The sequence below is a fragment of the Lutjanus erythropterus genome, chromosome 18 (genome assembly GCF_056507025.1).
Source record: "Lutjanus erythropterus isolate fLutEry1 chromosome 18, fLutEry1.hap2, whole genome shotgun sequence".
Lineage (NCBI taxonomy): Eukaryota > Metazoa > Chordata > Actinopteri > Lutjaniformes > Lutjanidae > Lutjanus > Lutjanus erythropterus.
In genome coordinates, this window is record NC_139334.1 from 7351991 (window position 1) to 7374214 (window position 22224).

At 40.7% G+C, this 22224-nt stretch overlaps 1 protein-coding gene across 1 annotated transcript in view; it reads left to right on the forward strand.

The window, feature by feature from the left end:
* The window catches only part of col12a1a (collagen, type XII, alpha 1a), a 71778-nt gene that overhangs the window by 28689 nt on the left and 20865 nt on the right, over positions 1-22224 (forward strand). Inside the window, exons 23-49 of the mRNA XM_084742958.1 lie at positions 199-328; positions 1851-1996; positions 2523-2652; positions 2778-2914; positions 4330-4459; positions 5216-5355; positions 5614-5746; positions 5953-5979; positions 6617-6906; positions 10128-10257; positions 10411-10550; positions 10668-10797; positions 13037-13179; positions 15840-15969; positions 16147-16289; positions 16520-16649; positions 17250-17369; positions 17465-17611; positions 17745-17861; positions 18927-19079; positions 19210-19284; positions 19360-19499; positions 19623-19746; positions 19850-19993; positions 20731-20895; positions 21123-21161; positions 21257-21395. Of these exons, the coding sequence (XP_084599084.1) occupies positions 199-328; positions 1851-1996; positions 2523-2652; positions 2778-2914; positions 4330-4459; positions 5216-5355; positions 5614-5746; positions 5953-5979; positions 6617-6906; positions 10128-10257; positions 10411-10550; positions 10668-10797; positions 13037-13179; positions 15840-15969; positions 16147-16289; positions 16520-16649; positions 17250-17369; positions 17465-17611; positions 17745-17861; positions 18927-19079; positions 19210-19284; positions 19360-19499; positions 19623-19746; positions 19850-19993; positions 20731-20895; positions 21123-21161; positions 21257-21395 (3572 nt within the window). The remainder of the gene's footprint in view (positions 1-198; positions 329-1850; positions 1997-2522; positions 2653-2777; positions 2915-4329; positions 4460-5215; positions 5356-5613; positions 5747-5952; positions 5980-6616; positions 6907-10127; positions 10258-10410; positions 10551-10667; positions 10798-13036; positions 13180-15839; positions 15970-16146; positions 16290-16519; positions 16650-17249; positions 17370-17464; positions 17612-17744; positions 17862-18926; positions 19080-19209; positions 19285-19359; positions 19500-19622; positions 19747-19849; positions 19994-20730; positions 20896-21122; positions 21162-21256; positions 21396-22224) is intronic.

A 22224-nucleotide genomic window follows, 5' to 3' on the forward strand; every position in this document is an offset into this window, starting at 1 on the left:
CATCTTTTTTTCATGTTTATCACTGTAGCATATGAGACTGCAGAATACATGTATTCATGCATGTATTCATGTGTACATAAAGGAATGATCTGTGATATTTCCAGAAAGTAGCTTTGTGTTAAAGACATGCAAAAGAAATACAAGACTCTTCAGATGCCTCCTTTAACTGCTGTCTTTTAACCACCCCCTTTCTATCAGGTGTTTGTGGACGGCACTGAGAACACAGTGGTTCTCCAGGGTCTCGACCCCCTGACCAATTACATGGTCAGCGTCTACTCCGTGGTGGGAGAGTTCAGCAGCGAGCCTCTAAAAGGAACTGAGACCACACGTATGTCTGCTCTCTCTGGCTTTTTGCCTCACATTTAGGTCTGCATCATTTGATTTAAAAGAAATCTACTTATAAGAATCCATATATGGTGAAAGTTGTCAGTGGGAATGTAAACTACTTGAACTAAACTGTCTATAAAAACACTGAGTGGTCTTTGATCATCGTCGTAGATGTGAAGATTTTATGTTGAACTTGCTTGAAAAAATACACTCTAAATCACAAGCACTTTCCCACTTAAGGAAACCCAGATAAATGGGGTTTTCAACAGCGGCTTCCTTTTGAATCAGCTTCCATCACTGAAGCTCTCTGGCTCAGTTACATAACACAAATTTAATGCACTCTTTGACTGTGATTCCTGCGTGGTCCCCATTAATCAAATGTTCAAAGGTAATATATATATCTTGGTCTTGTTTATGAAACCATATGTGGCTGCAAAAAGAAAGCAATAGTAAATCTTAATTACATGCAAATTCAAATGCGATTTACGTGATCACTCTGGGGTTTAAGGGCCATTCTGACTTCTTTCTTTGTTTCTTTCAAGATGTTGTTAATTGTAGTTTTATTGGAGACCTCAAGAGCAGCAGAGATTTAATAGCATTATATAGTGTCTATAAAAGTGCAAATAAAATAGCACTGATTGTTGAGTTTGTGCAGTGTGAAGAGAATACTAAAGGGCCTGAGAAACTTCTCCTGCACTCAAAAACATAAAATCTATCTATCTATCTATCTATCTATCTATCTATCTATCTATCTATCTATCTATCTATCTATCTATCTATCTATCTATCTATCAATCAATCAATCAATCAATCAATCAATCAATCAATCAATCAATCAATCAATCAATCAATCAATCAATCAATCAATCTATCTATCTATCTATCTATCTATCTATCTATCTATCTATCTATCTATCTATCTATCTATCTATCTATCTATCTATCTATCTATCTATCTATCTATCTATCTATCTATCTATCTATCTGTATACTTTGCATTTACAAGTACAGGCAACTGCTTTTGCAATATATTCCAATAACCGTTGAGCAAATCTGGTACCTCAGTCAACTTTGTCCTTTCCTTGCAAAAGTGACACATAGGGTCACATCTTAACTTAGTCAAGCTAATGTTAGCAAAATGGTAGCTAACTAATCAGCTAACTAATGTTAACAAAACACTAGGTAACTAGCTAACTAATGATTGATTGATTGATTGATTGAAGATTAGCTATTATCTTGCGTTTTGCCAACATTAGTTTTAAGATTTGAATACATGTTGCTTTTACAGGTCCCCCAACAACATATTTTACTCATGCTCAAAATGTTGCTCTCTTTTTAACATAAGTGAAGCCTAGCACATGGTATCTCTAAGTACAGGAAACAGGAAAGAAGAGAGTTGACTGAGGCACCAAGCTTGCTCTGCTGCGAAAAGGGGCGGGACTTAGGAAGGGGCAATTGTTGATATTTCAGTTTTACTGTGCCAATAATTCCTGCCTTTAACGTGATTCTCTTTTGTTATCTAGTGCCCTTGAGTGCTGTGAGGAACATGGACATCTATGATGAGCAGACCACCACCATGCGTGTGAGATGGGAGGAAGCAGAAGGTGCCACTGGCTACATGCTGCTCTACAGCGCCATCAATGCCACTCAGCCAACCCTGGAGCAGGAGGTAAGAGACATTCTCAGAAAACACTGAGAACACAGCGTGACTGACAGAAAGGGCGCACAGCCAATCAGCTGTGGACATGACAGATTTGGACAAGGAGAACGTGAACATGTCCACGTGTTTATGGATTGCAATTGCTTTTATATAGACCAAACGCACTGCTAAACACTGGAAGTGACCAAACACTGTCAGCAGTTCTTGACAAAATACAGATGTCACGCACTGAAATGACATTTTACGAAGCCACCAGTGTGTGCCTCATCATTCAGGCAACAGAGAAAATAAAGAGGAACATTGTTAGTCACTAAGGGGTGGGCGAACCATGAGCTCACTCTGCCAAGGGAACATCATCATTTGTTCATGAGGTGTCAAATCCAGTGGGTCGAAACCGGAATCAGCAGATGTGCTGCAACCACAATATTTCTCCCACTGTTCTCATCTAAATGTCTCAATCTATGTCACTGAGGAGTCCCTGTCATCCGCTCCCCCTCTGACCTTATGTTGTTTCTTTGCTTTGGACCCCTTGCAGATCAGAGTGGGAGGGGATACAACCGATGTCCAGCTGGTGAAGTTACTCCCCAACACGGCCTACACACTCTCCCTCTTCGCCCTGCATGGAGAGTCAGCGAGTGAACCACTGACCAAGCAGGGAGTAACCCGTATGTAGCTGATAAATTACGATCTGAATTCACAAAGCTGATACAGCTGTGAACTCGACCTTTTCATTAATGCTTTACTATAATCCTGCCCTGAAACTAACAATGACCTTCTGCCCCTTGTTCAGTGCCCCTGCCACCCGCGGGCGAACTTAGGGTTCGTGACGTCACTCATAGCACCATGAGGCTCATTTGGGACGCTGCACCTGGTCTTGTTCGCAAGTACCTCATCACCTACAAGCCTGAGGATGGAGAAGCTAAAGAAGTGAGTTTGATTCCAGTCATGTTTCTCAGAAGTGGCAAAAGTACTGTGTGCAACGCTAACTGAACCTTACCTTTTCTCCCTCAACGAGTCTATAATGTATTAAACCTAAAGCAACTAGCCTGATTTGACAATGTAAGCAGTAGAAAGCACAAATATTTGTGTGAAAATGTAGTGAGAAAAAGTCGTCACGGTAACTACAGATGCCTAAAACCTCTAGTTGAGGTCAGTAACAAAGTATTTGTACTTAGTCACTTCCCACCTCTGACTAGAACCAAAGAATACATGTAAAAAGTGTTAGTTGCCTGTGTTTTTACCAGTTTTCTGCCCTTATGTTTTTCTTATGAACTTTCATTGCCTGTTGCCTGTTTGAGCCATTAGGTTTGATGGTGATGAATTTATATAGATATTTTTTGACTGATCCCTCAATATATTGGCTTGGGCCACATAATGGAGCCTGCAGCTGCTTGTATGGACATTGGGGAATGTTCTGGAGTCCAATGAAATGATTATGAAACTACCAGAACATGGTTTTGCTGGGGTTAAAGGGTGGTTCTAGTCAGGTGCAGGGGACTGGACAAAGACTTTATGGTTGCACATCCCCTTTTGGGGGTTTTGGGAGTTGGGCTACAGCAGCAAACTCTGTGGTCTGCCTTTTGGAACTTCCTTAACCATAAATCAGGTGGAGGTGATCTTCAGAGCTCCACTGATGGAAACACACATGTGAAAGTGACTCGTGGGCTGAGGATGTGATTGTCATAAATGTGTGGAGGAAACTCTTACTGCCCAGAAAGTAGCAGAATGTCATGTTTGGCCTTATGGATTATGTGACAGAAATAACCGACAACTTGCCAGTCACAACAGAGACGGCAGGACACATTTCTTCCAGGTGAAGCCTTTTGCCTGGTTTTATGGTCCAGAGAGACAAATACCATGTTTAGATTTATAACTCAAAATATGAAAGATCAGACAAACATAAAGGGGCCGTTCAATCTAATTGGCATTCAGAATGAATCCCTTAAGTTTAATTTGAGATTGTGCTAATAAAACTTAATGGAATCAAGAGCAGTAAAACCAGTGTGGTGTTTCCTAAAAGTATTCCAGGTGGCCAAATTGTGTTGCTTTTTTGTTGTTTGTTGTGTGTCTTGTTTGTTCCCATTTTCCTCTGGAAACAAGCGCAGTTTTATACCTTCTGGTCAAGTTTCCTACCAGTCTTATTAGGTGTGCATTCCTGCAGTCGCCAGTGTTCCTGGAAACTAGTGCTGTGTGTGGAATTAAAGGTTCACAAGACTTGGCAAAAGTTGTCTGAAGAGAAAAACATCTGAAGTTCTTTTTGCTTTCAAACAACAAAGCTCCGTATATTTGCGTGATTGATTTTGTGTAACAGTATTTATCAAACGTGTTTGATTGTTTTACAGCTGGAAGTTGGTGGAGGTGTGACCACCAGACAACTGGACAACCTGATCTCACAGACTGAATATGCCCTGGGTGTTACTCCCATCTATGATGAGGGACCTGGTCAGCCAATGTTGGGAGAAGCAATCACTGGTGAGAATGGAGATTTCTGTAATGGCCACATCATCATTTTCATCATTTATTTATTTAAATCCTTGGAAACCACGTTGAATGAGAACTCTCATTTGCAATTGTACAATCAATATACTAGTAGGTAAAGGTGCATGACTTTACAAAAATTCACTATGACTATTTCCAGCAATGAATCTTAGCGCAATGTAATGTACTGCATCCAAAGGTTTTGGTGTGGAGCTGGCTGTTCAATCAATAAATAACATCTTTGTAATGCAAGACAGAGAAAAAAGTGTTTCAACAATTCTTTTTCTTGTAAATAAAGGAAAACAATATTTATTTCTTTTTAAAAAAAAAAGCTAGTTTCACTTTCAGATTTGGCAAGAATGTATCAATATGGACTTTAAAAGTTTTTCACCTCTACAAATACCTAGACGTTTATATGACTGCACTCTCTCTGTTATTGTGTCATTAACAGAACACATTTCAACAGTGTCATAGTCAATATTTCTTGCATTCGAAAACAACTTTAATTTTTTCTTTTCATAGTTTAGGTCCGTTTTAAGTTATGGAAATGAGGAGCTTAAGATAGATGTAGGCTTAGAGTGGCGGCATGAATAGAATTCATATAGGTATAGATAACAGTGTTATCTGCGTAGAGATGGAAATTCAATTGTAAGAAGAGGGCATCACTGATCTTAACACACTGTGACTCCCATTTGCCTGCTTCTCACTGAGATAAAGATCATGCTTAATTTCCCTCCTTCTCCTCTGTAGATGTGGTTCCTGCCCCGAAAAATCTGCGATTCTCAGAAGTTACCCAGACCAGCTTCCGAGCCACCTGGGAGCATGGAGCCCCTGACGTGGCTCTGTACCGCATTGGCTGGACCAAGAAGGGAGAAAGCAACTTCCAATACGTAAGAGAAAACCAGCTGTCCAAGATGTTTACATTACTAATAATTCATGCAGGTATTTCTTGATGAGTCTCGCAGAAAATGTTTTGGCGCTGCTTTTTAAAAGACCTCCAGTTGAGGCAGTGAGAACATGTGAAAAACAGACGTTTGCACCAACACGGTTATAATCACTCTAATACGTATCTTGTGTTGCTTGTTTGTATTGGCTAAAATTTTAGTTGAACACCTTCCCACATGCTGCGTTTGTGTTTTCCTCATCAGGCCATTCTGAACAATGACGAGACAACCCACGTTCTGGAGAACTTGGAGCCAGACACACCCTACGATGTGTCTGTCACCGCAATCTATCCCGACGAATCAGAGAGCGAAGATCTGCTGGGCACTGAGAGGACATGTAAGATACACACACCGGCAGCTTTGCGATGACGACTCATGACGAATCATGACAGTTACACTGTTTTACTTAACAGAATCTCTGTTGGATCTTGACCAAAGGCCAGCATACTTGTTAACCTTTTGATTTTACCTTCTGGAAATATGCTGAGTGAAATGTTCAGCAAAGGGTACGCCCATCATTCCTTTCTATTTTTGCCTCTTTAGTGTCCAAGCATACTAAACCAAGCACAGGTAAGTATATCTGTGGTAAAGCAAGAAGATGCGTTTTCTTTCAAGTGATGACAGCATGTTTTATTACTTCAAATAGTCATCAGCACTTTTGTTCACTGGACAACCATCATTACATTATCAAGCAAGGCCCTTAACCCATCCACCGCTCCAGAGGCGCTGTGCTGCAGCTGACACAGCCAGTTTATTTTGTGTTCGTCTGTCCTTGTCTGTTTGTCCCATTGTCCATGTCATCCATCCATCCCATGGCTTTTCCGGAATGTGTTCTTACTCAGTCAAATGTCAAATGAAATGGCTGAAGATGGATTTCAACTATGCATGCCCTGCAAAACAGGGATTTGAAAATCCTTGTTTTTGAAGCCCATTCCATCATCCATCTGTTCATCCATCATCTATTCATTGCATTCATCCATCATGCATTTATCAGCCCATCTGTTATCATCTTTCCATCAGTCCATTGATTTCCATCAATCCATTGCTGTTTGAGAAAATCCATCCCTGCTTCAGAAAAGGCAAAATCCCAGAGGTGGATTGTCTTTTCATCTTTAAAGCCACAATCCTTCATATAAATCAGTTCTAGACATGCTTTGTTTTACCAAAAAGTAAATAAAGTGAATCATCTAGAAGTAAAATAACTGATATTTTGATGACAAAACAGTCAAGATATCAAGGACTGTGTCTTTAAAAGATATTTTAAGGAACTCAATGGAAAAAGTGCTCTTACTACATATAATGGATAGACATAGTGATATGGTTTTAATTGTGATATGTGTGTGCACACATTTTCCAGTACTTCAAGGACCTCCCACTGACTTGGTTGTGTTCAACGAAACCATTACTAGTATGAACGCCAGGTGGAATCCAGCTCCAGGTCGCGTCCAGAACTACAGGATCACTTATGTCCCAACAGCTGGAGGCAAGACCCAGACGGTAAGTCACACAACAGACCCACACACCATAATACAATTATTTCTCAAAGGCAGAGATGTGATGTGATGAACTTTTGTAGTTAAATGTATCTCTAATAAATAAAGTTATAATTTAAACTAATTTAAACGGATGCTCAGTCCTTCTGGAATCCTTATTTCTACAAGTGTACTTATGACCAAAAAGTTCATGATTTTGCTCCAACAGTTTAGAAACAAAAGGAGTAATAGGCATTGAAATATAATATACTTAGTCCTTACTCTCCTCCTTGCCTTCTTTACTGCACTTCAGTCCAGCATTACTTAACCAGACAAACTGTTGTTCATGGCTCCTTGAGCTTTAAGTCAGTCACTGGATTAGTTTCTTCCTCCAGAGGAGGAAATTTAAAGCTAAAACTCTGCCACTGGTATTTCATTATTTTAGTTTATTTGAAGTCAAATCTCTTAATCTGTTGTTTGGATATGTGAGCATTAATGCAGACAAAACCCTTTCTAGTTTTTTCTCAATATTTCCTGACACTGCAGACTGTCTCCCGCTGGTCATGCATTTTTGGCTGCCCTTACAGAATGTGCAAAAGTCTTTTTGGATGACAGTTCAATGTTTGGTTTCAATTTGCTGTCAGACATTTCTCATTGCCTCCGCAAGCAAGACTTAAAAGTGAGGCTGAAGTGTGCTAAATGGTGTTTATGCTCACGCTCATGTACAAGACTACAGACTGATAGCCACACTGATAAGCTGCAAAATAACCCCTTAAATCACTGAGAAATGTTCCAACTAACTTTGGTGAAAATATTTCAGTCTTACTATTTGGCATTTATTAGTTGTGAGCAGTTGCTAAAGAGAAATAAAATTCAGACATCGTAAAAGCTTCATGTGACACATTTGGAGGGCTGATAACAGCTCTTAGGGGAGAGAACAGATGAACAGATCCTTCAGAGACTAAACATTTATCCGTGTTGTGATAAATCACATGCAGTGTGTAGTGTATTTGTTGTGTGTGTGTGTGGGATTGTTTAACTTCATTTGTGGGGTCCAAAAGCCAGGAGCCCACTATACATGTGGGTCACGTATAGTATAGTGCAGGTTTGTGGGATCAAAATGCAAAAAAACCCCCACAAACATCTGGTTTTGTCTTAAATGGGAAAGGGTACAAATGGAATTCTCTCCTGGGGCAAATGACTCTACTGTGGTCACAGATATTTATTAGCCCCAGCTCTGATTGACAGGAAAACTGACAGCTAGGTGGACACATTTTTCTGCAGACGCAATGAAGGCTTGGTCCCACTGTGTGTAACTTCTGTGATTCTTCTGCTCCTTTTTCACACACATGTGCTGCTTGGCCTGACTCGTACTCGTCTGTAGTCGCGCATCCGAACAGTGGTTAAACATTTTATTTCGTCAGCAGTAACTTAACACAACTCCTATCCAGTCGGAAGGGAAACAGTAAAAAAAAAAGCAGATACCTGAAAGTACAAACAGAGACACTGGAGAGAAACTAAAGTTCAAACCACAGAGATTTGGTTAGCAGCTACGAAGGAAGTGAGAGCTATAGGAAGGTAAACACAAATACTGTCTGTCCTCAGAGGAGGACAGAAAGTGTTTGTGTGTGTGTGTGTGTGTGTGTGTTTGTGTGTGTATGTGTGTATACAGGTAAATTTGAATGAACTTGCTCTGTCAGGTCAGTGTATTTCTGTAATGACAGGGTACTGTGCCATGGGTGTCATATGTTATACAGTAAATTGTGTGTAAAGTGGTGTACAAAGCTGCTCAGTTCACTGTTTTCACTTATTTGAATAATTGCCCTAAAGTCTGTCATCTAACATTTGTCATACTTTTGAGGGCAACTAGAGGTTTAACCTAATTTTCTCTCCTTATAATTTTGTTTTGTTCCAAATTCCACTTCAGCTCAGTTGGTGTTAAGGCTTTTACTGACTGACCACTAGTTTCCCTTTTAAAAACAAGATGGAATATTTTCCTCTTTAGTACTTCATGAAATTTATTTGTGCTGATTGCCTGGGTGATATCACACTGAAAGGCTGATGGAAAACTGGAAGCTAGCATCAGCCAAGTTGTCTTGGTTCACTGTCAGGATTTCAACAAGTATAACCAGCCCTGGGAGTTTTGCATTATTTCGTCTGGGAACAACAAGTCTGTTTTCGGAAATGTCTGACACACATTTTGCACGTGTGTACAAGAAAAGCTACTGCAGTGCCAAGTGATAAAATGGTGGTTTAGAGATTAAAGAAATCCATAGAGGGTTACAGCGGATGTAGAAGCACAGGTGCACACATTATCACATGCAAACACACTCTCCCAGCTCGTTTGGAATTACTGAGTGTCCCCACTCCTTATAGCTTCAGCCAAAAGTAATGAAGTAAATTCATCACCAGTCATGACTGATAGGACAAGACATCCGACTGTTTGAGTCATCAGTGCACAGATTTATCTTGGCCGGTATGCTTTGTACTAACCATGTCCAAAAACAGTCAAAACATTCCTCCTCTGAAATGTTGACAGTCTCGTAGCTTTCACATAGAATTCTTTCCACAAGGTTATCAATTTAAGCCCCCCCTGGAGAGTTGTTAAACTATTTATCCCATCATAGAAACAGATCAAATATCTTTCCGCTTAGTGTAAATTACAGCTGCTAAAGGCTGTTAAAAGTTTTTAGCAAGACAGATGTATTTCATAGAAAATGCTTTCTAAGAGAATGAATTGCCTAGCTGACTTTTACCAGGGTTCCTACACAGTGTGGAAAAATACGGAATTTGATTTTAGCAATTTCCAGGTTGATCATGCATGCGGAGTGTTTTTCATGGCATTTGGAGCAGCCAGTGAAGTAAAAATATTTACCACTGTGTGTCTACGGGTCAGAGCAAGCTTGACGTCATAGAAAGCAAAGCAAGAAGTGTGGTGTACAACTGCATGCTCACTCTTACACACGTTCCAACATGCAAAAAACAGCTCCACCCTGAGTGTCTTTTAACTGTACCAAATCCAAACATCCATGATCAGCTTGAAAGAAATTAAATTATTGAACTTTATTAAGACCAAAAAGCTATTCGTACTCACTTATGGTCTGAAAAATATACCAAGAAGTCTGGAATTTTGAAATAGAAAATGTGTAGGAACGCTGTTTTACTATAAACAGTTGAACTAATAAACTATTATATTTTGAACAGGATATTAGGCATGAAAGCTAACATTTATTCTTTCCAAAACAGACCCAGGTTGGAGGGAAGAAGACTACTGTCCTGCTTCCCAAGCTGACCCCTGACACTGAGTACGCCATCACCGTGGTGGCGGTCTACGCCAGAGGAGTCAGTCAGGAGCTGAACGGCGTTGGAAAGACCAGTAAGTTGTTCAGAGGGTGCTCCCAAATGATAAGCGATATCAGAAGAACCTATAGTGAATGTATTCAGTTGGTATGGTGGTGCACTGATGCAAATTCTCTTGCTGCATTAGAGCTTATAGACATTGAGTATATATATCTTTATGTTACCCCAGAGCCTTTGGGTGGTGTTAGGAACCTGCGAGTCACTGATCCCACTACCAGCACTTTGAATGTCCTGTGGGAGGCTGCTGAGGGCAACGTGCGTCAATACAGGATCTACTATGTCCCTGCAGCTGGAGGAGAGGAAGAAATGGTAAACTGGGAAACGTTACTAGAACATTAGACCACGCTGAGTAAAATGTTCCACTCTTTGTAATCACAATTGGGCCAGAACACAACCTGATGTATGTCTTGTTACACTTCTCTCCAGGTCCAGGTATCAGGCAGCACCTACAACACTGTCCTGAAGAACCTGCAGTCAGATACTGTCTACACTGTGACTGTGGTTCCTATCTACTCCGTTGGAGAGGGTCAACGCATGTCTGAGAATGGAAAAACATGTAAGCACTGCATGCCTGTAAAATCGGTAGTGTAGGTCACAAGTTACAATGGTGATGTAAGGTGGGAGCAGTAGTGACATCCTTAAAAGACATCTCTCAGGGTTTAGAAAAGCCCATGCAGGTTGAGAAAAGGACCTCTGAGAATGCAGATTCTTCTCCGTGGTCAGGAATCCATTCATGTCCGTCCAGAGTGAACTCACTGGCCTCAGTTGTTGGCCTGCTGTAACAGTATGTCAGGAAACTTCAATAACTGATCTGGATCATCATCCAAATCTTTTTCAAACACTGTAAGCCAAACCACACCAATCACATGCCATTTGATTCTCAAGAGGTGAGTTAATGCACACTTAATTCACACCTAACATGGAAAAATGTAACATGAAACATAGCGTAAAATGACAATGTTAAGCTCAGTCAGCTTAGTTCAAACTCTGTCAAAGAACTGAGATTTTCCAGTTTCTCCCACAACTTCAAACCACCAATCTCTGCTGGGAATGAGTCAGCATTTTGTGGGGTGATTGCGTAGGAAGGAATTCCTCCCCGTTGGCAGCATTATAATGGTGTCTCCTCTCTCTTTACCGTAATATTGTCCATTTATAGGCTGGAATGAAGGGTAGTGGTCAGGATAATGGTGGGGCTGGGGAATGGGGGAGGGGATATGTTGAGTAATTGGCCTCTCCTTGGGGAAAAAGAAACAGAAGTGGGGTTAGAAATGAATGGAGAGCATTATATGTTTTATGGCTCTCAACTCACTTGGCTAAGGTCATGCTCCATGCATGCTACTGTTACCCCCCCATTTTCCCTTCTGGACCAATGTTCCTCCATGTTCTGTGGCTTTTTCCTAGACATGTTAACCAAATTCTTATATAGTATGTACAGCATATCCGATCGTACTGCTACAAAGCTTTTTACTGCTAGCTTTTGTAGAATATATTGTCAACTCCATTCAACCTGCAGTACTTCAAATAAGGAAGGTTCTAATCTCAGCGTTTGAGCTACCTTTGCTCGTCACTGACTGTTAATTGCACCTTAAAATTCAAAGCAGCTTTCTAAGCGACCGGCTTTGGTCTGTGAAACTTTAAGAGTACGGAAGCTCACTCACTGTGTTCTGCCCACTGTGTTTTTCCCTTGCATTTATTGGGTTATAATGGGGAGCGGCACAAAGCCTCTAAACATCTGCCTTGGTCTTTTTTAGAAGGCAAGCTTCACACAGGGCTGCACATACGCCTTGTATATCCTTTTCATTAACCTTTAGGGCACCGACAGGAAGAGTCCTGTTGATAGCGCTATTGTTAAAAAATGTCTTAAACTTGTCTCTGTTGGTTAGTCGGCAGCATTGTTCACATTTTACTGAAAGGTTCTCATGTGGTCGTTAGACTCTTCGGGCTGTAAACAAAACTAGTCTAAACCATGTTATGTTCAAATGACACAAAGAGAGGATGATATTACGATGAGTTAGGAGTTAAAGCTATAATATGTAACATTTCTGCATTAAAATGTTTAGTTTAGTTTTTAAAGTTGTGTGCTTACATGATCCTAATTGTTTCCAGTGATGTTCAAATGCAGATAAATTATTTAATTAATTTGTTTCCTGTTAGCCCTTGCTAGCTAGTGACTAAAATGAACATGAATAAAACTTTAATATAACCCTGTCCCTGAACAACAATTCTTAGTCATGTCAGGTAGATTTTCATCAGCTATGGTGCTCGTTTAAAAGTAAAAACAACAATCCCCATGATCCCGTGCTGCTTCACATGCCATCAAACTACTTCCTTTGTTATTGCTTTAAAGTGAGACAGACTTACATTTTGTATGTTCAAGGTAAACCACATGTGGTCAAACTTACTGAAACACTCATATGAATAGGAATGTGCTACCTGCATTTGTGTGCAATATTATGAGCGTTGTTCTTGTGTAATTGATGTTTTTACTGACCTCTGTCTACCCCCCACCAATAGTACTTAGAGTTCTTAAAGTACCTGACCTAAACACTCTGTGTTTTGTCTCATCTGCTTTATCTCTCCATCCATCTTCTCAATCTGTACAAACCACTTGACTTGCTGGCCTTTTAACCTCACTCTGTCATCGCTGTTTCATCTTTGTCAAACCGTCCTCTCATCACTCTTTTTGCCCTCTTCTGGCTTTGCTTCACCCTGACCCTCACCCTCACCTTTCGCTTGCTTATCTCTGTCTCTGCCTCTAACCACCCTGTCACCACCCGACATTCCTGGCTTGGCAGTGGAGCGCAGCCCCGTCAGGAACATCCAGGTTTTCAACCCAACTACCAACACTCTGAATGTTCGCTGGGAGCCTGCCACAGGCCCGGTCCAGCAGTACCGGGTGGTCTATGCTCCTCTGACTGGTGCCAGGCCCTCTGAGTCGGTGAGTTTCCATCCACTGTGTGGGAAGAAGGATATGTCCATAATGCATTATAAACATACTTATAACATGTTATACTGTGCATATAGGAATGTATAATTATTGTTAGAAGTGTAGTATAGTATAGATGTATAGTTAAGAACTCATAAATGTTAATATGCGTTATAATAATGATCATAACAAATTATGACACCCATGCATATAATGCATTAAGAGCATAATCATAATGCATTATACTATGCATTTTATAGTGACTTACAAGTTCAAGTATAATAGTACTTAATAATTATAGTGTGTTATATTCCTCATAGTTGTAATCACTGTTATAATACATTATAATGTGTTTATTAGTCACTCTAAGTGGTTGTTGGGTGTTTTAAATGAAATGGCAAAATATCACAGTGTCTCTGCAACTTATTGATGAAGTATTGTGATACTGGACCCTATAAGTCATTATAATGTGTTTTGATAATTGTTATAAAGCATTATGAATATTTAGAAGTTCTTATGATTAGAATTATACATTGCTATTAGCACCATAAAAAGCCTTTTAAGTATGTTTTTAATACGCTTCGTCATAATATGTTATGAATATTGTTATCAGGCATTATGAATATTTTAAGTGCTTTTAACTATATTTCGAAATTGCTATTTGCACAGTGTAACACATTATAAGTATGTTCCTATAATGCTTTGTAGACATGGGCACCATAGAAAGAGTTGCCATACTTTATTATTGTTTTGGCACAGCCCAATGGTAACCAATTTATTGCTGAAGCCTTTAAATCATACAGTGTAGACACACAGACACACACTCTGTGGGTTTCTTAAGTAAAAGACGAGGACTGGGTGGAGGTGTCAGCACGTGTTTGAAGGAACAACCAATTAAAATATTCGACCAGCATTTACAGTATACCATATGCCATCAGGAATTAAACATCCTTAACTATGAAAAGAAAACATTAGTCTGTTCACCAAATGGTCCGTGTGAGTGCGTTCATATGCAGGCATGTGTGCAGCTGAATTCTGTTCCTGACAAACTGCTCAACCTCAACTGTGATAATTAACTCATTAAAAAATCTCCTGTTCTCAACACGAGATGTGGCATCTGGCACCAGTGTGCCCACATCTTCACGTGTAAAGGCTTTCTGGGTTGCTTAAAGATTCCACAAGCACTTTTTGAAGTGTTAATTGACATCGTTGTACCGTTAGCTCTCTCCAGCATCTGCCAGAAAGACTGCGCCATTAAGAACAGTTTCTCCACTGGAACTCTAATAACATGGTGTTTGAAGAGTGACGCATACTCCAGTTAACTGATAGAGAGAAGTGCTCTCTGCCTTGATCCCGATTTGTTCACAGATTTGTGGCAGGCTCAGGCCTTTTCCATGGCCAGATCCAATGATGTGCGTCAGCGGCAATGTGGCCTTTTTCAGCCCAGCTCCATCAAATTTAACACCAGCTGGAGATTTGTTGCACGAATTACCAGTTTAGCCGGTGTCGTCTGTGATATTATTTTTATCCTGACACTCTCAAGGACCCCTGTAAATTTCTGACCAGGAGAGATGGGAGCTGACTGTGAGTGATGCAATTGAAACAGAACTAAAGCAGACAATGGGACATTGTTGTCAAATTAAACATGTCATTAAAACTGGGTTGCACCAACAAAGATTAGTTAAATCTAAGAGTACTTACAATCAGAGTCGAGCACAGCTATGAATAGAAAATGACTGAGTCCAGAATTAAAAGTAAGCAGAGACCGGCTGCACAAATCCTAGTCTATTGATTTAAACTGAAATAAAATAACATTTATTAGTTAGTCAGTCAATTTGTTGGTCTAACACTCTCACACAACCCTCTTCACTACACAGTTTCTCCACTTTCACTGAAAGCACCTTCACAAGGGTTCATCCGTACCCCGTCCTCACTCTCTCACAGAGGTTTTCTAACTAACTGGCCCCTATGTAATCAGCTGTCGTCACTGTCAGATCAGGTCAAACAGTGGTGCTGGCTGTCAAACATCAAAGGGTGTTTTGGCTCTACCTTTCACTTAGTCCTGACAGCGAGCGGCTGTTGAGTGAAAGGCTGCGCTAAAGTAAGTTTACAACACAAGCAGTTGTCAGTTGAAAGGTGAGAGGTCTTTGTTGGTGTGTGTGTTGGGTGGGGGATCTGTATCTTGTCTATGCACACAGGTTATTTTTAGAATATACACATTTAAAACACATTTAATATAATCTTTTTTTAAAATTATTATTTTATTGATCAATTTACTGATCAGTTTGGGACTTAAGTCTCCACAAGCTGCACTGAGACTCTTCAAAAGTGTTGAATAGAATATAAAAATCCTTTATTATTGGTATAGAGAATACAAAATTAGAACCACTACTCCTGATGTCTGCAATACTAAAAGACAACCTTGGATGAGAGGTGACGTGTCTTCAAGAACCTCAAAAAGCAAAAAGTCTGCTTGCCTTCAATAGCTCCTAGGGAATCCCATGACCTGAATGACTAAGACACAGATATGGACATACATTTATCATATTGCACTTGAGGAATCCTTCAGTGGCTGTTTCTAGTTTATTGTGCATATGGCCCAGGGGAAGAAACTGTTCTTAAGTCTGGTGGTCCATGCTTTGTTTCCTGACATGCTCCGTGCCTCTTCCTAGATTTTGGTACCAGGGACCACCACCACGGCCCTGCTGCAGCAGCTGCTCCCAGACACAGACTACAATGTTGGAGTTGTCGCCCTGTATAGTGACGGCGAAGGACCTGCCATCAGTGAACCTGGAAAGACTTGTAAGAACCTGGGCCATTGTGTTTAAAAAACATCCTTGAATGGAAAAAAACAGTCTAATAACCCTATGTGGCATGTGTAGATGTTTTATAGGTATTTCAAAATCAGCAGTTAGCCCCATTACATAGAGATGTTTGGATTGCACAGCACAAACAAACACTTTCTTCTCTTCTGCTCAGTGCCCCGTAGTGGTCCAAGGAACATGCGTGTATATGACCCCACCACCAGCACTCTCTCTGTGACCTGGGAACATGCTGAGGGTCCTGTCATGCAATACCGCATCACCTATGCCCAGACCACAGGAGACCCCATCGAGGAATATGTAAGCATGTTTATAATCTACATAATTCCAATGTTGTTTCTGGTTAATAAATTACCTTTCCTCACTGATTTAGACAGTAGACAGGGATGATAAAGTGACACTTATCCAGTTTTTCAGACAATTCAACTTTGTTTGTCTGAGATTAACACAAGTTATTCTCAGTATACTCTTAATTTGTTGTTGTACTTTATTAACCCTTTTATTTATATGATATGCCTTATGTCCTGTAGACTACAGTACCAGGAAACAGAAACAGTGTGATCCTGCAGAATCTGGATCCAGACACTCCCTATAATATCAAAGTGACTGCCATCTATGCTGATGGACCAGGAGGAGAACTGGAAGGAGATGGACGCACAGGTATGAACTATTAAACCTGCGCAACCTACGCGTGGCTTTTTTAACTGATGGAGAGATCATTTAAGGACATGAAACTAAGCATAATCACAGATATCTGCACTCACATGCAATCGGGTGTGCAAGGAATCTGCAGCAGAAAATCTGAATAGACTGATCCATTGATTAGGATCATGAATCGCTGTAGCAAACGTGGAATAAGTAGAATTCTTGACTTTTGTCGAGGGCCAAAAGCACCAAGAGCCCTTGCCAGAGAATTATGAACTGGCTATACTCCAGTGAGGGAGATCTCAAGCTTGCAGCGTTGGCCCATGTCTTGCCTAATTTTGTCTCCCAAACAAAAGGAAACCTATTACTTAACATAATGCCACTCCTCTCCTTGAGGCGACTTAATTTCATTTTCAGTTTTCTCTGATGTGGTAGAATTTATCTTCCTCTTGATTACATCTGTGATACCTCACTCATAACTCAAAAGCCATTAAATGCTAGAATGAAGAAATTACCCTGCTGACAGCTCACCAACAATGAATTCACTGGAATTCCATCTTATTGCAATGAGCCAAAGCTTGTGTTGACTGTTCTGTCCCGTCTTGTTTCCAACAGTGGGCATGCTCGGCCCCAGGAACCTCCGTGTTTCCGATGAGTGGTACACCCGCTTCAGGGTGTCCTGGGACCCCGCTCCCTCCAGGGTTAACGGATACAAGCTTATCTACCAGCCTGAGGGTATGGACATGTTGTTATGGGGATAAAACTGTGTTAATTACTCTTTGCTTTAATAGTATATCTCATCAAGTAACATTTATAACATTTTCTTTCAGGCTCTGATGAGTCTTTGGAGGTGCTTGTTGGAGATGTGACCTCCCACCAACTGCATAACCTAAAACCTGGAACCACCTATGACCTGAAGGTGTTGGCACAGTACAACACAGGCTTCAGTGAACCTCTGATTGGACAAGGCACCACATGTAAGTTAATGATGCAATTGGTTGGTTGGCTGACAGGTTTATGTGCACAAAATTAATTGGTTGTTTCTAGTTTTAGCTGCCAATCCATTGTTTTGAAAGAAGAAGGTGTTCTAACAATAATGCTCCCCTTTAGTGTACCTGAATGTGACAGACCTGACCACCTACAATGTTGGCTATGACTCCTTCTGCATCCGATGGGCCCCTCACAGAGCAGCCACCTCCTACAGACTCAAAGTCAATCCTTTTGACAGTAAGTGCTTTACTCAATTGCTCACTCTACAGACTGTGTTAAATTAGACCCAGAGTTCAATGTTAATATTTTCTTGCCCAACCGGCCCAAAGCCAGTTTTTAACCTGTCCCTGTACAAATTGTTTTACTTGTCAATAGTTATCAACTAACAACAAAGTAATTAGTGTAACTAGTGTTTTATAAAGCATGATAAGCTGTGGTAAACAGTTTTGTGATTACTTGTGTTCATATTTCATACAAGCACTGGCAAAGCCCTGGTGGAGTGGTTGTTGGCAGCCCTTTTAGCTGTCATGCAAGAATTCAAGATTATTTTTTTTAATGCACTGTTGCAAGATACCAGTGCAACAACATTACTTTGGCACTCCCTGTGATTAGAAAACTGTATAGAAGACAGTAGAAAGATAAATAACAAACAATATACAAATACATAAAGGAAATAATAATACAAAGAAATAATACAAAGAATCTCTATTGTCATTGTACTGCTGCAAAACACCAGCACAATGAAACGATGGCATTAGAAAAAAGTTTAAAAGAACGTTAGAAAAATTAATAAAAAAGAGAACAGTTAATACATAAGACATAAAAATAGAAACATATAGAAATATAAAAGTATAAAAAAAGGCATTATTTCAACAAAGACTGTATGCAAGCAAGATGCAGTCAGCCCTTGTTATGGCCCTCCAGTGATGTTTCACCGGATATTTTACAGGCCTTTGAAAAACGACTCAATTCTGTCTGCCTTGCTCTCAGACTTGCACTTTCACACATATCCTTCAGGATAATTGAAATGCTTGCTTGCATTTCAGCTTATAAACTTTGTCTTTACTCACCGTCATGTTCTAGTGTGCTACTTATGCAGCTCCCAACAGAGATGAGAAGGAAGCGAGATGATTCACTCCTATACTTACATCATCAACTCTGGAAAAAAAAGTTATTTTGAGTTGCTAGAGTTACCAGCCCGACATGACATTTACTTTCCCTGGGCAATCGGGCAATCCTGACTGTTGAGCCTTCAGATTACTGCATCCTGAATCCGTCTAACCCGTATCTCTTCTCTTCTAGCCTCCAAGAGTGGAGCTCAGGAGATCACCGTCAGAGGCTCAGAGAGTAGTTACTGCTTTGATGGCCTGACCCCTGATACTCTCTACAATGCCACAGTGTACGCCCAAACACCCAACCTGGAGGGACCTGGAGTCAGCGTAAAGGAGAGGACATGTAAGATGACATCCTCTTTGCCAGTTTGCTGAACCTTCCAATTTCTTTTGTTACACAAATATGCCCCCACCAGTCACAATGTAGTACATCACTTTCAATTCGATGCATGTGTTTCTGTTTTGTCTGTCAGTGGTCAAACCCACGGAGAGGCCAACCGAGCCTCCCACACCCCCTGCTCCAGCAACAGTGCCCCCTGCGCTCGATGGTGAGGAAAGCTCTGACACTTGTGTCCTAAAATAATCATTGACTTTACATTAACATCGTTGTATTTGCTCCACAGTGTGCAAAGGTGCCAAGGCAGATCTGGTGTTCCTCATTGACGGTTCCTGGAGTATTGGAGATGAGAGCTTCAACAAGGTCATCCAGTTTGTCACCAGCATGACTGGAGCCTTTGATGTCATCAGCCCCAATGGCATGCAGGTCAGCATAAACCTGTCTTTAATATTTATCATTTTCTTAAGACAAACCCTATGCGATGCTTTGAGTATCTTTTCTTTTTCTACATTTGTTTAATTATATTTTATATTTGTGCTCTTTGAACAGGTTTCATTTGTGCAGTACAGTGATGACGCCAAGACCGAGTTCAAGCTGAACACGTACCATGACAAGGGCGTGGTGATATCAGCTCTGCAGACTGTGCGCTACAGAGGAGGCAACACCAAGACAGGTACACCACTGAAAACAATCTTAGTCCTGGCATCTTAACAAATTGTTCTGGGGAGGATAGATTCGTCACATTTGACGTCCTCTGTCTTCTCTCATTCGTGCAGGCGTTGCTCTGAAGCACGTCTATGAGAAGGTCTTCACCTCAGACAGTGGCATGAGGAGGAACGTCCCGAAGGTGCTGGTGGTGGTCACTGATGGACGTTCCCAGGATGACGTGAAGAAGAGCGCAGAAAAACTGCAGCATTCTGGTATGTGTGGCATTATATTATTATATTTTGATGTTATTGTGGTTATTGTTGTTGTCTGTAACCTGGTCTATGCTGCTGTCTAGGCCAGGTTTCCCTTGACAGAGAGGGTGTTGATCTCAACAGGATTTACTTGGTTGAATGATAATAACTTTAAAAAGGAAGATGCTATTTGCACCCAGGGTGGAATAGCCAGCGTGCCTGTTAACACTGGGGGGGATTTTATAGACTAGCATGGTAGAGACAAGCACCCAGGTGTCCCCAGCCAACAATTCTATTTGCACGCTGGGTGTAAATAGCCACATTGGCTATTTACTCCCGCATAGCAGAGACAAAGCACAATCTTTTCCTTAACCAAGTAGTTTTGTTGCCTAAGCCCAACCAAACTGTGACTGAAAATAAGAGTCCTGTGTTTAACCCTTTCATCCACAACAGTCTCCCTTTTTACAGAGACTAATCTAGGAGGGTGGGTCTAAATAGCTGAATAACTGCTGTGTGACTTTTCTCATAATCATTGTCAAGTGTCATTTTTGATCAGCGTTTACAATGGCTACTGTTTGCAAAAAAGCTGTTCAGTATTATCCAAATTTGCTGGTTGTTCCTAAACTCTGATTTGCTTCATCAGAGCCAAAGTGTGGGGCTATTGTAATAATCTGTACAGTTATGAAACCGGTTGTGGTTATTGGATGCTTAACAATGGTCTTTGTCTTTTATTTTGTGTGTGCGTTTTGCCCCCACAGGCTACAGTGTGTTTGTCGTAGGAGTGGCTGATGTGGATATGACAGAGTTGAGACTTATCGGCAGCAAGCCCAGTGAGAGACATGTATTTGTGGTGGATGACTATGATGCTTTCGCCAAGATCCAGGACAACCTGATCACCTTCATCTGTGAAACAGCCACTTCCAGTAAGTCAGGCATTAATATATAATTAAAACAAAATTATAGTTAAGTGTTTCTGCAAATCACTTCCCTGACTTTGATTTTGTAATTACTGTTGTGGTTGATTAGTGCACCTGCAGATGTAACCCCCATTACCGCACATTTCAAGTAATCTGCTGACAGGAAATCTGTAAACTTTCTTTAAAACTTAATCTGTTTTTCCAACCCTCTAAAACTCCTTGTCCTGTTTCAGCTTGCCCTCTGATCTACATCAATGGATTCACAACACCTGGTAAGCTTGTTGGCATTAAAATGATGTTATGCTACGCTGTTCCTCTATTTCTGTTTCCATGCTCTCAACACGGCTCCTGTTTTTATCTCTTCCAGGCTTCAGGATGCTGGAGGCTTTCAACATCACAGACCGGACATTTGCCGGCATGAACGGCGTGTCCATGGAGCCTGGCTCCTTCAACAGCTACATCGCCTACAGGCTGCACAAGGATGCCTTCCTCAATCAGCCCACCAAGTAAGAGCAGAGCCTAATTAGTATTTTTGGTGTATCAGACAGAGGGAGTGTGAGTTTCACTATGTGTACATTCCCAGCTTATTGGCCTATCTCTTGTGCACTATAATCCTGCCCAGCCCACAGTCATTACTCATAATGATGTTCAATAGCCTCTGCAGTCAGCAGGCTTTCCCCACTGACCTTTGGCAACAAGCCCAAGGCCTTGTTGATGAAATCTGAGGCACTCAAGAGGGAAGCGATTTAAAAAGCCTTTATTAGCTCATGGCTGTTTAATCATAGTAGCAGTTTTAACAGATGTATTTCAGCCATTAAGGTTTCATTGGGCTGGTCGCCTTAGGGATGTTTGTTATACAGGTTGAAAAGTAGTCACATGATCAGTATGGACAAAGAAACAGTCATACAATTGGTGTGAACAGGTGAAGTCACACACAAGCCACCCATGAAAAACCTCACACAATATCAGCAATAAACAAATAGAAAAATATATACAGCAAACCTTAAAAGAGAAATCTGTCATGTATTTACTCTAATAAATCATAAAATGACCATATGTCATCAGAAAATAAGCTGAAATACTCTGACATCAACGCTGTAGCCGTGGTGTCTTCCTATGAAAATGATGAATCTTTGCCAGTTCAACATTCATTAGTTTAAATTAATGCTGAATGATCACCTAATGAGTAACAGTCCGTTTGTGAGTCATAAGAAATCATTAATAATCTTTTAGAAGGAGCAGATGTTAATAATGGATGGCTAACACAGCAAGAGCAAATAGTTACCAACAGCTGAAAAAGGAGAGAGGCTCCACATTCAAACCTGGGTATTGCGT